General features: G+C 45.8%; 1 protein-coding gene across 1 annotated transcript in view; it reads right to left on the bottom strand.

Moving 5' to 3' along the window:
* CPLX1 (complexin 1) overlaps positions 1–9,943 on the bottom strand; it is a 108,185-nt gene extending 98,242 nt beyond the window's left edge. The window contains exons 1-2 of the mRNA XM_058044026.1: positions 9,722–9,943; positions 8,821–8,923 (exon numbers count right to left, since the gene is read on the bottom strand). Coding sequence (XP_057900009.1) covers positions 8,821–8,851 — 31 coding nt within the window. The 5' untranslated portion in view covers positions 8,852–8,923; positions 9,722–9,943. The remainder of the gene's footprint in view (positions 1–8,820; positions 8,924–9,721) is intronic.
* Positions 9,944–14,097: the final 4,154 nt, after the last annotated feature.

Genomic DNA, 14,097 nt, shown 5'->3' with positions numbered 1-14,097 from the left:
GTCTGTTGTTTTCCTGGGATAATGGTGTCCTGTAATGCTTTCTATGCAAGGAGACTGGGAAAGACACCATTTAACACAGAGATCAAGTGACCTTCCCAAGCACACCCAGGGTCCTCCCATAGACAACGCCAGTAATTGAGACAACCATCTCACACTCAGTTATCTTCTACAGCAGGTTCAAATGTCTTTTCTGCTGGTCAAATTTGCCTGAGCTCACCAGCAAAAACAAAAAAAATTACATAGAGCCAGGGACACAGAGACATGGCAGTTCAACTATTTGTCATCACAGGCATTGACACACATTTCTTTCCCATCCTTTTTCCTTTAATTGTTGTCTGCCTTCCCCTTCATTGCTCTAATTCTCTCAGGAGACTGAAGTTATCAAAACAGCTCCATCATTCCCCACTTGTATTTTTTTTTTGTTTGTTTCTTCCCTTATTTTCCACAGAAGGTAATTCACATACATTTGAATCCCAAATTTATGCTTATGTTGTTGTATGTTTGACATTACTTCAAGGTCAGTATCAATGCAAATAAGCCATGAGACTCAAATAATGATGCAAAAATGTAAGCAGCTACTAAGCAGATTCATTCTTGTAGGTAATGACAAATTCAAATTGCAAAAAAATGCACTAAGTCAGCAGATTAAATTTGTTGTTTGTATTAACACACTTCTGCAGTGAGAGCATCCACCCAACTCAAAAACAGCTTATTTAAAAATACAGGAGAGAGTGGAACAAAAAAACAATCCTCAAATTGCACAGGGCGGTTGTCAATTTGTCTGCAGCAGAGAGACCCAATTTGTTTGAAGTATTTTGTTTCTGATATGCACTGTGATTTGTACCAGTGACAGACCACTAGTAGCCTTGGCCATGTCTGTAATTGTAACTGTTACCCTTTAGCAAACCACATGAGCATCTGTTCAGCAATCAGTTGAAATTTTCAGCCTCCTCAGCAATGTTCTACATCCTGAGACACGTACTCCAGACCCAAAAACTAACCCGAGAGAAACATATCTGACTATTCCAAGCTCTCACAATCAGACTGTACTTGAGAAAGTATGATGGCAAGCAGAAAAAGTGCTCAAAGCAGTAAATTAGCAAATGTTTAAGGTGCTGTGTTGCCATGTTCAAGCAATTTATTTCAGCACATGGAATGAATATACAAAGGCAGCACAGAGGTGCAGCCTCACCTCAAAGAAGACCATCCAATGCTAAGGCAGAGTACTTTCTGCCCCACCACTGAAAGAGAAGCAGAGACACAGAATTTGGAAGAGCCTTCAGGTTGCTGCTGAGGGTCTTTATGGCTGTTGGAAGTGGGCACAGAAACTCTGCAGCTTTGATGGGCTAGCCAGTTACCACTTCATGAACCATATCCTCTCTCCAATGGCCTGAAAAACTATGAATTCTCACCCCAGGTAACCCTAGAGCCCGCATTTATGTCTGACTCTCAGCATCAATGTCTATTCTCTCTGTTGTCTGAACACTGTCACAAAGTTCAGAGAAGGGACCTTGGCCATGAAACAGAAGAACATGCCTTTTGCATGTAGCCCTCTGATACGAGACAAGCCAGTGGCAAAACACTACAGACCTGTCCCTTTCTTTCTGCCAGCCTTCCCTGTTTATTGCCACTCCTCTTCCAGGCTTCCTCAACAATTTGGCAGATTTCAAACACTGCTGGAGGACTTCTCATCTCCATTCAATTGCTACATGAAATTTCCTGTGATACCATCTTGTTTTCAGGGTGGATTTTTTTGCTGTTGCCTCTCATTCCTGTAATGGCAGGATGCCTGCCTTCCCTTAGTGGAGTGTCTGCAGAGGTTACTCAGAGATTTTGGAGCCCTGTACTTACTGCAGTGCTGACAAATACAAACCATACAGTCTTGACTTCACTCAGCAAGACTTCTACACCCAGGCAGCCTTCATAGATTTCATTTCACAGCTTTATGAATTCAAACCTTACCCTTCTAGTCAGAGAAGAAAGCCCTGCCATGTACATCAGCCTTCATAGACATCAGTATTCTCTTATGTCTGTGCTTTCGCCAGCACATGAGCAAGTGAGTAGGTCTCCACAGCTAACAGCTGAACTACATGCTGAACTTCCCTCTCCTTAAGAACCAACACAAATGCAAGCCAGTAGCTTATATTTGGAGCATCCCATTTCACCAGGAAGATCTCAGTAACTGTAATACATCATCCATTAGGCTCCTGCCCAGATCCAAATCCACTGCTGCAGACAGTATTTCCTATGCAACGCAGGCTAAAATTTCAGCACTGACAAATCCTATTTGTGCCAAAACCCTGCAGCTGGCAAGAAACCACCACTTTGCTTCTATTATGGAAGGTAAAGAAAGAGAAAAGTCAGAAAGATGCAGGTATACAGCAACAGATATTAAAATCGAAAGCATGCAGACCTTCCTTCAAGTGGACAGAAAAACTCAGGAGAAGAATCCTTTTTTCTGCCATGTATAAATTCTAGACAGACTACTTAACATATGTGAAATTTTGTTATTTCTCCCTCTCCGGGAGAGAAAACTTCCTGGTTATCCGTGTCACTCCACTCCAAGCGGGCTTTTGACAAGCAGATAGCCTGCAGCACAAATCTTAGTTAAGCTCTTTGTGGCCCACCTCTACAACCAGCTGAAGGTTGCACATTTCCTCCAAGGATACTTCAATAAGCACACTGCTCACAGTGCCTGCTTGCAAGTAAGACAAACATAAGAAAAATCCCAGCAGACACAAGGGAAAGCTTTGTGTGATTCTAACAGCAACAGGCCAAACAGAGGCAAGCAAATATAAAAGGAAGCTTTCTCCAGAAAAGAACAGGGAAAATGCACCAGGTCAGTTTTTCATCTCCTGGTTTGGATCATGGATACAATAAATCAGCTGACCATCACTGTAGTTGTTTCTCTGGTATCATCTCAACAGCAACCATTTGCTTCCTTGGAAGACATCTTGCAACTTAATCAAATTTCTCAAAGAAAATCTCTTTGCCACCAGTTCACATTAGGGAAAAAAACCACTTTAAATACTATTCCTTGTGAAAAATGTATGCCGCCTACCCCAGGTTCCTGCCTCCTATCACTGGATCCCAAGAAGAAGGGATCAGCACCTCCCTCCCCACTTCCTCTCTTCAAAAAGCTGTAGAGAGCAATGAGGTGACCCCTCTGCCTCCTTTTCTCCAAAAGAGAAAACCCAGGTCCTTAGCCACTGCTCAGAAGACATTCATTCCAGCCCTTTCACCAGTGTTTTTGCCCTCCTCTGGATGTATTCAATGCTTTTAAAACTATTTTTAATTTGTGTGGCCCAGAATTATACACAACACAGGTGGAAGTTATCTGAGAATGAAAGTAAGTGGCCTCCCAACACCTACCACATGCTACAGTGGTCTTGAGATCTCATGTCTCTGGTCAGATTCTCCAGTCTTTGTAATTTGGATGCATCTGACTGCAAAATGAAAGACCTCATGTGTTAAATGTTTCAAGGATTACAGACAAAAGAGACCTCAGAAGTCAATACCAGCACTATTTGTTAGCATTAGGACTTGCAGTTTTGTATTACAGTTTCTGTCCTGCTCCGGAACTTCACACTTTAACATGAGCAGTTGATGCATGAGGTTCCAGTGCAGCACAGGGGCTCAGCAGAGAAGTGGAAATGTGAGAAACAAGAGAGTGAGTTGGAGAAGGAGAACACAGAAACCCCTGTGTTCCACCCTGAACTGTATTGCCTTTGCACTCAATCTTGCTAACTTCTGCAGGAAAAATTAAGGACTTAATCCTCACTTCACAAGCTACTAAAGTCAGGCAAATGCAGCAGTAGAATATACAGAAGATCACTGCTAAGATGTAGAACACTAGTGTGGTTTTCATTCAGGCTTATCTGGCATTCACACACCCTCACATCTTCCCTAATGTAAGCTTAGCACAGGAGCTGCTCTTTCAGAGCTTAAGTCACACAGTGACTTAAATCCCATTATCTTCATGAGGGCTTGGATCTCTGTCTGTCTTCAAGAACAAGGGGACTCCCTCTGATCTGTGTTTTGTGATATACCCAGCTGAAACAAGGCTCTGGTAAGGGACCTGAAGTAGGCAGTGCCCCGCTGCTGGCATGTTACAGATGGCAATCTGGTTGCATTTGTCTTGTGCCTATAGTAGTTTAAGAATCCTTCTGAACCAAAAAAAGTGTCCACTGATTCTTGACAGAAGAAGCAGATGGGAAGCAGAAATCCCCACTCTAAGCTGCTGCCAATAAATCAGCAAATCATGCCTGTATGATCTATCATAGTGAATATCCAGAAACTCAGATGTACCACCCTTCCTCCTATTGCAGTTGCACTCCACTATGAATTCAAGGGATGCTGGAAGCATGAAGAAGAAATTTAGACAGTACTATTCATATGCACAGTTACATGTGAAAGGATTTGCATAATTTATCCACAGGCTGACATTAAAAAAATTCAATATTTAAGGCAGATATTCCAACCTTTTACCATCCAGTTCTTGCCATTTCTCCCATTCATGGCAATAAAAGTAGCACATTAAAAGGGCTCTGTGCAACATCATATTTAAAGCTACTTTGTGTTCTGTATACCACAATTTCACAATATTCTGGTCTGCAGAATGTTGCTATCTTCAGTAGGAAAACTCTCTCTCTTCAAACACATCATGATCCAACATTCCAGCAAATTCTCCTCACTTTCCATAGGTTTCCTCTTTTCATTTTCATAAGAAAATATCTCAGACCCTGGCCCTCAAATCACCCAGTAACAGAATGACACCCAGAATATCTTCATGAAGTTCATTGTCTTTTATTTCAAACCAGTTTCCCTACTTGTCCAAGCCAGCAGTGACAGAGGAAGTGATACAGTGTAGTACAACATGGGAGTCAGGTGTTTGTGCACAATTTGCTTTCACTCAAAGTTAGCAAGAAATAAGCAATACACAGTGAAAAGCATTATAGCTTAACTCCTTCAGGACCCATTCCAGATCCTCCAGTTCCTGCTCTCTCCTGGGAAATCATACACATTGGTCATTATAACACTAGCCCAGCTGTGACCTGGCTTGGCAAAGAGCACTTCTAATGTAAAATATAGTCATGAAATTATTCTGATTGTCTTCATTTAAAGAACTGTCACAGGAACAGCAAAGTGACAAATCACCCTGGCTCCACACCTCTGTCAGTGTCTGTGATGTAGCAGGGTCAGAGGTACAAAATATTCCCTTGCTGTTACTTATGTGGCAGAAGAAGCAGCAATTTTAAGCCTTTAACCTCTTGCTACTTTCTTCTGGTTTTACACAACTAATAAGGAACATTACTTCTCCATGGCTTCTGTCACTGTCAGGCAATAAATAAATAGTGTGATTTCCATATAGGGTGTTGAAAGGTCTGAGAAGCACAAAAAGGAAAAAAAAAAAAAACGCTACAGAAGGAAACCAGCCGAATAACCTACTATTTTGTACTGTTTTTCCTGGACCACAGTCCCCACTGCTAATGCTCACTCTCTTGCTAATGAAAGAGTCAAGGATTTTGCCATGAAGAGGCCATGGATTTAAAAAGACACATTTCAAGCTGGTCAACCTTCAGGCAGAAACTCTGCTGCCAACACAGCAGCAAAATCCCAGTGCTGGCACAGCAGAGGATGACCTTCCACTGCACAAACACAGCAGACTTCTGCACACCCTCTTTTAACAACAAGACCGGCAAAGGACACATTCTACCTCAGCAATACAGTAACTGTCAAACTGATTTCACAAAACCTAAATACCCTCATCAAACCTTCAAACAAAGCAACTTGTCACCACATAACTGCCTTTCCTTGGCTGCGAACTTAGCTCACCTACCCTTCAAAATAATTCATTGCCTTCCTCCCCTATGGGCAAAACTCCAAGGAAAAGCAAATCTGATCATTCTATGCCATTAGAGACAAGACTAATATCTTCAAAGTTTGCTTCAAATGCAATGGCAAAACTCCCACAGAAGCATTCTGCTAAGGTTCGTGCTACTGCTAATTAGCAGAATGAGACCTCATCTTCCTCAATAAGGTGAGTGAGGAGGTAGGAGAATGATGTTTTTCTATCAGTACCTTATTTGACCACTCCCAAAGACAAAACCTGGTTCCAAACTCCTCCGATGCTTCAGAGACCTGCATAATCTTGTACACTAGAGAAAGGTCAAAAGCAACCACCTGCAAATAGATTTCCAGGCTCTTAGCTATCAAAAGGTCTGGCCTAAGCTTCATTTTAGGGCTGTACGCTGGGAAGAAAAAAATTACTTATGAAAATTACATAACCATTATGCTCTGTCAAGGACATCCAACTGGCGCTCAGATGGTGAATTTTCACCACCTGAGATAGCTGAAGGGTTAAGCTACATTAGCAGTAGGTGTTCAGCAAGCAGAATCTACAGCAGGTCTGATTCTGTATAGAGGGGACCTAATGACAAAATTGCAGTATTTTTTTCTTTCTTCCCAGAATGCCATAAGAGATTATGAGAATGGTATAAGAACTTCCGCACCATTCAAAAAATCCTATCAAACAGAAGAATGAATTCAGAGGTGTTCTGGGAAAAGCCGTATTAAACTAAAATCAAAGAGCTATGAAATCCACCCAAAGACCTCCCAGAAAGTGAGGATAACAAAAATGGTCACTAGCAGATCAGGCCACATCCTACCCAAAGCAAGCCTATCAACTAGAGGCTTGGTGCTCTGCTCAGTTTGACCATCCTTGTGGACACAATTCACAGATTATTCTGAGCTGGAAGGGGACCCACAAGGATCATTGAGTCCAACCCTTAAGTAAATCTCCCTTTGGATATCAGAACTGGCAAACAGAAAGGGTTCTGGCCTCAAAACTAAGGAATCAAACTATAACCTTTAGTCCTTAGTTTGCTGTGCCAGCCTGGCCAACTTGGACGATTTGCATCAGCTTGGGCTTTAACTCCAGGGAGAAACCAGTGTCCAAAACCACCTTTATTTTCAGTATTATATTTGCACTGAGAGATCTTGTTTTATCTTATTGAAACTATCTGTAATTTAAAAATAGGACTCTGCTTAATGAATTATCATTTCCTGGATTTTACCACTCTGCAGAGACTTCTCCTTTATTGAGTAAGTGGGTAAGTTCCAGACACATTAAGTCATCTGGCAAAGAGCTTGGTGCCCTGGACAGCATCTTAACAGACATCAGGAGCACAGACTTCACTAAAAGATGCTTTTTGAATTTACCTTCTCAGAAAGTCCTATTATCATACAAATCCTGATCTTGGCATGCAACATCTTGTCAGAATGAAGGTCTGCCCAGGGTGAATGCTGTTAAGCACAGGCAGACAGTGCTTCCAGCTCATGTTAAGTCACCAAGCTGCAGAAGAAAGCAGCCATCATAGATGTTATTCCTTTGCTGCAGCCCGCCTGCCCCCACCTTTAACTGCAGTCTGTAACCAGTTATTTCCCTTTACTGGATTCATGGATCTCCAGCTGTACTGGCTGTATCTCCAGTTTGCAAGTACATTAGTTCAATTCTGTGCAACCTTGCACTACAGCAAACAGTGCAAAGCCTTCACATCTTAACACTAATTCCCTTCAAAACAGGCACTGAAGAGTGAAATGAAACACAGCACTGCTACCACACAAACCGCTACCTTCTCACATAGATGTCTTCATACCTCACTATTTTGTGCAAACAAATCAGTCCCTTTCTTCTCCAGTTCGATCTCCCTATTCAAAATACCCCAACTAAAACTTTGGTTGTTCCCTCTGTTCTTCACTGTGAAAATCTTGCTCGTCTGGTGAAAAACACCCACCACTTTCAGAGATTAAAACATTATTTCCGTGTCATGGGATAGAGTCCTGCAGTAAACGTTGAAGTTGTATATGACATCAATATCACCATACATTAAACATTTACACAGCCTCATGATTCTACAGTTTCTTCAAAGAAAAAAAGAATGAAAAATGCACACGTGAGATAGAATACAAGAGAGAATTATCAACTTCCTCTGAGGCCAATATTTCAGTTCCCAGCAGCATCCAACATCATCTCAGTGATGCTTAGACCATTGCTTAGACCAAATGTCCAGATCAAGCAGCCTAGAAAGTAACTGTGGCAGAATAAAGGAACGTCATTCCCAAATATTTGTTCAGTGTTTTCAATTTCTCCTACACATATCCCTAATTTTTCTATTGCACACCATTAGGTTAAAACAATTCCTCACACACATAAGCTAATATACAGAAACCCATAGAAGATTGGCCTTAAATCCAGGTAAAGTGTGTAGGAATACTTTATTATCATTTCCATCCTTATTGTGGTAGTGTTCTTACTAAAATTAACTCTCAAAATATCAGAGACAGAAATTTCTGCACTGGGCATTTTTTGCTCAGGATCTGGCCAGTCTTTGGGGCAAAGATGAAAGAAGGCTTACATACGTAGACAAAATGTCACTCTTTGGGCTTACTCTGCCTAAACCAGTCTTCATCCTTTATAATACCTGCCTCTGTGACATGGCATGAAGCAAATCAAGACTTGCACACTGCACAGCAGGATATGCATCCAGGTGCTGGCCCTTGGTCATGCCAATTAGGGCCAGGACACCCTTTGTGGGAGGTCTCTCTCTGACTTGGGGCTTTCGTCTCTGCTTGTTGCTGCCCTCTCCTGCTCAGACTCTCCAAACGCTCCACTCCGGGATCACGAATCAGTGACAGGTATACTGTTCCAAGTCCTCAGTAAGCTACTCCAGGTGCAGACCTACCACAGTAGACTATCCCCTCTCTTTCAGGGTGCAAAGGGGAGGGGTAGGTGGCCCCTTGTTTGCCAATCACACTTACCTCCTAGAGCTTGTTTCATAACAAAATCCATGATTTGTTGCTTGGGGTCCTGCCCACCTTCACACCTCACATGCACAGAGACTGGGAATCCTTGGAAGGCAGCCTGCAAAGACGCACAATCAAAACAGGAATAGTATCTCTAGGAGAAGAAAAATCTAATGCCTGATCTTCCTCAGCTCTCTCCCCACAGCCTTCCTCCCTTTGTCTGAGTGCAGACAAGTTTCCAGCCCTCCATCCTTTCAGACCCTGCTTTGCACGACAGAGCACCCGAGGGGCAGAGCTGCATGTTGGCGAGCGGGCAGCGGCTGGGAGGAGTCGGGGATACACGGCGGCTCCCCCAGACCGGGCAAGTGGCCGGCGGCAAGTGCGGAGGACAATGCGGTCCCCTTTCATGGCTTGTTATCTGCGTACGGGCACGAAGGAGTTAAACCTTTGAACTTTCTCGTTTCCCCGCCTGCTTCTCGCCCTCTCGGTTTTCAGAGGGTTTGCTCCGAGGTGGCAGGTCCGCCCGGGACCGCCGAGGGGGCATTTGAAGGTGAAGCGCCCTGCAAGTGCCCGGAGAACAAGCGGGGGATGCTGGGCGATCAGGATGCGGATGCAGTCCGGGTGGCGGGATGGAAAGTCCCCCGCCGGAACCCCTTGGAAAGCCCCCAGCGCAATGCCACGGAGGGCTGCGCCTCCTCAGGGTGAGCCGGGACGGCTCAATTTTGAGACCGGCCGGCCCCAGGTGCGGCATAGCCCCGGCTGCTGCATCCCACCCCCCGCCCGACTTCGGCATCGGGTCACGGCCGTGCCAGCACCTGGAGGGACAAGAGCTGTGCCCGTCTCTGTGTGCCCGCACCCCGCCTCTCCTCTCTGCCCTTCCCGGCTCGGCACGGCCCGCCCGCCCCGGCGCCGATACCTCGCTGGGCGGCCGGCGCTGTGCGGAGCCGGGCCGGGCCGGGGCAGGTGGCTGCGGCAGGTGCCGGCTGCTGCGGCTCCTTCGTCTCCCGCGGGCTCCGGCCGGCGCCCGTGTGCCCGAGGGTTGCCGGGGAAGTTGCGGGCGCGGAGCGGGGTAGAAGGAACGAGTCCACAGCTTCTCCCTACTTTTCCCCCGCGCCCCTCTTTTTATCACAGCATTTCCGGACCATCCCACCGACACGGTCCCTCCTTCCTCCTCCCCTCGTTGCGGGAGCCGGACTCTCTCCCTCCCCCTGCCTCCGGCTCCCCCGCCCCTTCCCTGCGCCGCCCTCGCCCCTCGGTGCTCGCCGCCGAGCAGGCCGGCAGCGCTCTCCGATGCCCGCGGAGGGGTGCGTGTGTCCGCCTGCGTGTCCCCCACCCCATCCCCGGCTGTCTCCAGCAACCAGGTGTCCTTGGGCTTTGCCGTGGGGGGAAGGAGGAGTGGCTGCTAGCCCGCTGTTGCATTTTGCAATGGGTTCCTTGCCTCTCCTCGGAGTCAGTGTGTGTGCCAGGGGAAATCTCTGCAACCACGGCTTCCTGCAAAAGGGGGAGGGTGTGGGAGAGCGTTCTGCATCCTCTGTTCTGAGTCCTTCCCGGAGATCCCCTGTCATTCCCTAGGTTAGAGAACGAGTTAGAGAGGCAAGGAAGAATACAGGGAGGGAGACTTTCTCCTCCCTCTTGCTTCGCCTCGGATTAACTGTGGCCGGAGAAGAATCTGTGCTCTCGCTATCCAGGCTGGGGGGGCGAGGCCGGGGGGAGGGACGGGGGGGTGGGGGGGGGCGGGATGGGGGATGAGAGGAAAGTCCTCTCCCTGCGATTGCCGCTGAAGGACGCGAGTGCAGCGATCCGTTGTCCAGCCCGGATTCGGGACGGCATCTGAAGGTGAGAAGGAAGGAGCTGTGTACGGTGCGAGCGCTGCGTGGCAAAGCAGAGCAACATCCACTCCAGAGCACCGGCGCCCACCTTTAGGGATGCCGCCAGCCGGCTTGGAGCTGGATGGGGAGGAGACGAGCTCTGCTGCTGATCCGCCGTTTTGTCGCCAGCAGGAGAGGTGGGACAGCAGCCCCCAAAGTAACCTCTGTGGGTTCAAAAGGAAGGAGCCGGCTAGAGCGGAATGCTGCCGGCAGTAGTGGCAGCCCGGGGATGGGGAGCAGCGGCGCCTCCCGGGGAGACGCTGGCACGGCCCCTGGGCGACGTCGTCTGAAGGTCAGGAAGGACGCCGGGGCCGCACCTGGCCCCGCGCAGAAAGGCATGCGGCTCCTGCAGGCACGGCAGGCCAGTCAGTCCCTCCCGGGGCAGCGGTGCCGACCACCGGGGCTCCGCAGTCCGCAAAGCTTTCAGTTGCCGATGAGGGAGTGCATGTTTTTACACTGAGGGCAGTGTCCACCACCTGGGTATGCCTCGGTGCCCCGTGCCTGTCAGTGTTTCAAAGGCATTTGGAAAATGTCCTTTATAACATGTTTCAATTTTCTATCATCCTGAAGTGATCAGACAATTGGACTAGATCGTCTTTTTAGATCCCTTCCCCTGAAGTGTTTGGTTCTATTCTGTAGCCTCCCAGAAAACCACTTTTGCAGCTGACACTAATGTTAGTCTAAGAACTAACCTGCGTTAGCATGTGCTGCACTTTTTCCAACAAATTTCAGAGAGGAAAAAATAATACCAAGACAGGGTGGAAAGCCCTCTTATTTTATACGTTAATCTGCCCCCAGAAATTACCATTCAAAAGGCATAATGCAGCATTTTTGATGCTTTTTCATACATAACATAGGAGTGGGTCAGCATAGATTACTGTGCTCAAGAAATGAACCTGGGAGCCTGCTGGAGCTGTGTGCCTGGGTTTCTGTGCTATTAACACAGTGTTTCCAGATCTGTGGTGGCTATATGACTTTGAGCAGTGTTTATATTTTGGGTCTGTCATGTCACAACCCACATTCCTTTTTCATCATATGATTGCTCTTAGAGAGAAGGACAGTGTCCGCACCCCAGACTACCAAACCTCCATACACACACCTTGCTCTTGCATCTCAGAGTCTGGGAAGGAACGATACAAATACCCTTAAACAGAAGGATCAGAAAAGTGTAAGCTAATAGTTAGAATACCCAGTTGCCTAAAATCAGCTTTCTTCTTCCTATTTTGGGAATCCTGGACTGTGCTACATCAAGAAACCCCTGCAGCAGCCAAGGGTTAGCATAGCCAAGTGGGGTTGCTGAGAAATGTTCCTGTTTATAGGCTCATTACAAGCTTTGCAATAGCGAATGTCCTCCCTTCTGTGCAGAGAAGAGTGATGTCATCCACAGGGATTTCAAAAGCCAGACAAAACAATAGGGACATCCAGAAGTCCCTGAGAGATCCTTGAGCTTCTTGTTGACCTGTTTAGAACTGCTGGTCTGTTTCCAGAGCCAGCTGACTCTCCAAGGGTCATGTCCCTGTGGTTCTGTTTCCAAACTGCACCCACCTTTTCCAGATTACACAGCTGACATAGAAAATCATGATATGTGAGACAGTGAAACATAGCTCTTAACACTGACTACCTCACAGTTCCCTCCTCTTCAGGAGACCAAGGCACATCATCATGAAACCACAAACTCCACTGAGATACTCTGAAGCCTAGCTTCAGCATCTCTACCCTGTCTCAAGCACCAGCTTCCATGTAACTCCCACAGGATGTACCTTCTAGGTGAAAATCCAATCTCTTGTGAGCCTGATTTGGGTACCTCCTGCCCAGGTGATACCCTGACTATTCAGTCAGGAAAGTTCCCTCCAGTACACTCCTCACCACATGAGGATCAGGCACAAAGGCAGGAAAGGACACAGTCAAAATAGATGGTGTAGTCTATAGATCTGTGTCTATTCATAGTCTCAGAAAGGCTTCTTGAGAAGGCATTTACCTCGGAGGCAGAGCCTTTACTCAATTTTCCAAGAAACCCAGCTGGAAAGATAGACTCATGGGGATCTGCTAGGTGATTTACCTGCCATACATGATGTCTGCTACAGGAGAAACAACAGATCCTGCAGCCCTGGTAATGATATCACCAATGCCACCTGCATCTTCTTTCTAATGGCATATTACAATATCCTAGGTTCATAATAATTTATGTGTATGAATCTAGGAGTAATGCAATTTTATAACATTTACTGGACAGTAAAAAAATCTCAGAAACAGCAGTGTTTTCTCACCAGAGTGAGGGATAGAGACTGGTGTCTGTGAATGGGGTCTATCCCAGCACCACGGACAGAGAACAGCTGAACCTGCCCTGACACCTCCAAAATTTCCCCAAGTGCCAAAGCCAGTTCGTAATCTGGTTTGCACTGTGTAGCTGACATATGCCTGCTGCTGATTGTGGGAATAGGCTTGTTCTTCCTTGCAGAACCAGAACAGTAGGAATCCACATTATGACCTTGCTTGGTGCAGATGAAGAGTACAGAAAACTGAGCAAACATCTCCTCCATGGAGTTTTCTGCATGGAACTCAGATTTCTTCCTTGGCCACCAGCAGGGAATCTGTGTAAGAAATGGAATAAGCCAATAATTGGGTTTGGTGACATTTTCCATAGAAAAATATATATATGGATCTCCAAAAGGAAGGAAAGGTCTGTTTTCAGAAGAAAAAAATAAATGTTTCATTTCAACATCTTAAAACGCAATGTTTGATTATTCATTTCCATATGGTGTTTGACTACTAAACTGAAACCAATGCCATGTGAAAATGATACTAATAAGAAAGCTCACAAACAAAGTGTAAAGGTTATAGAAAATACTTAAGCAGCTGCCCAAAATGATCATACTGTTTCTTTTTCCTTTTTCCCTCCTTATATTTTATGAGCTCTCACTATTGGAGCCACTGCACTGTTCAGCAGACCGCTGGCAAGACCTGCATAGGAGCAGGATGATTAGCTTTTTGTCAACACAGCTACTGAGAGAGAGGAGTCAGGTGCTTTCTAATGGTAGTTCGTACACATCAGCTGCTAATCCTTCACTGGTTTAGTTCACTGAACACAAATCTACTATATGTTTCATTTTCTCTTCAACTGTCGATTCTGACTGTCAAAACATTTCAGAATTCAAGCATTTTTTGCCTTTTCAGAAGTGTGGCTTTGTTTCTTGTTGTTCCATTCAACTTACAGCAGGCTTTGAGTAAAGTCTTTATTTTCCAACCAAATTAAAGAAAAAAACCACACATAATATTCTTTTTAAGAAGTGTGTGTTTCCCTTAAGCCAAAACTATAAAAGGGTTTTTCCTTCATTTCTGATAGCTCTGAAGCTCTGGTCCCTTGAGATTTCTTGAAGATTAACTTTCTAGTTGAGCATTTGCTTCAGCTATCACAAGACCAAAT

Source organism: Melospiza georgiana, chromosome Z (assembly GCF_028018845.1).
Source record: "Melospiza georgiana isolate bMelGeo1 chromosome Z, bMelGeo1.pri, whole genome shotgun sequence".
In the NCBI taxonomy this organism is placed as follows: domain Eukaryota; kingdom Metazoa; phylum Chordata; class Aves; order Passeriformes; family Passerellidae; genus Melospiza; species Melospiza georgiana.
The sequence above is the reverse complement of the archived record's forward strand: the minus strand, read 5'-3'. Positions and strand labels throughout refer to the sequence as shown.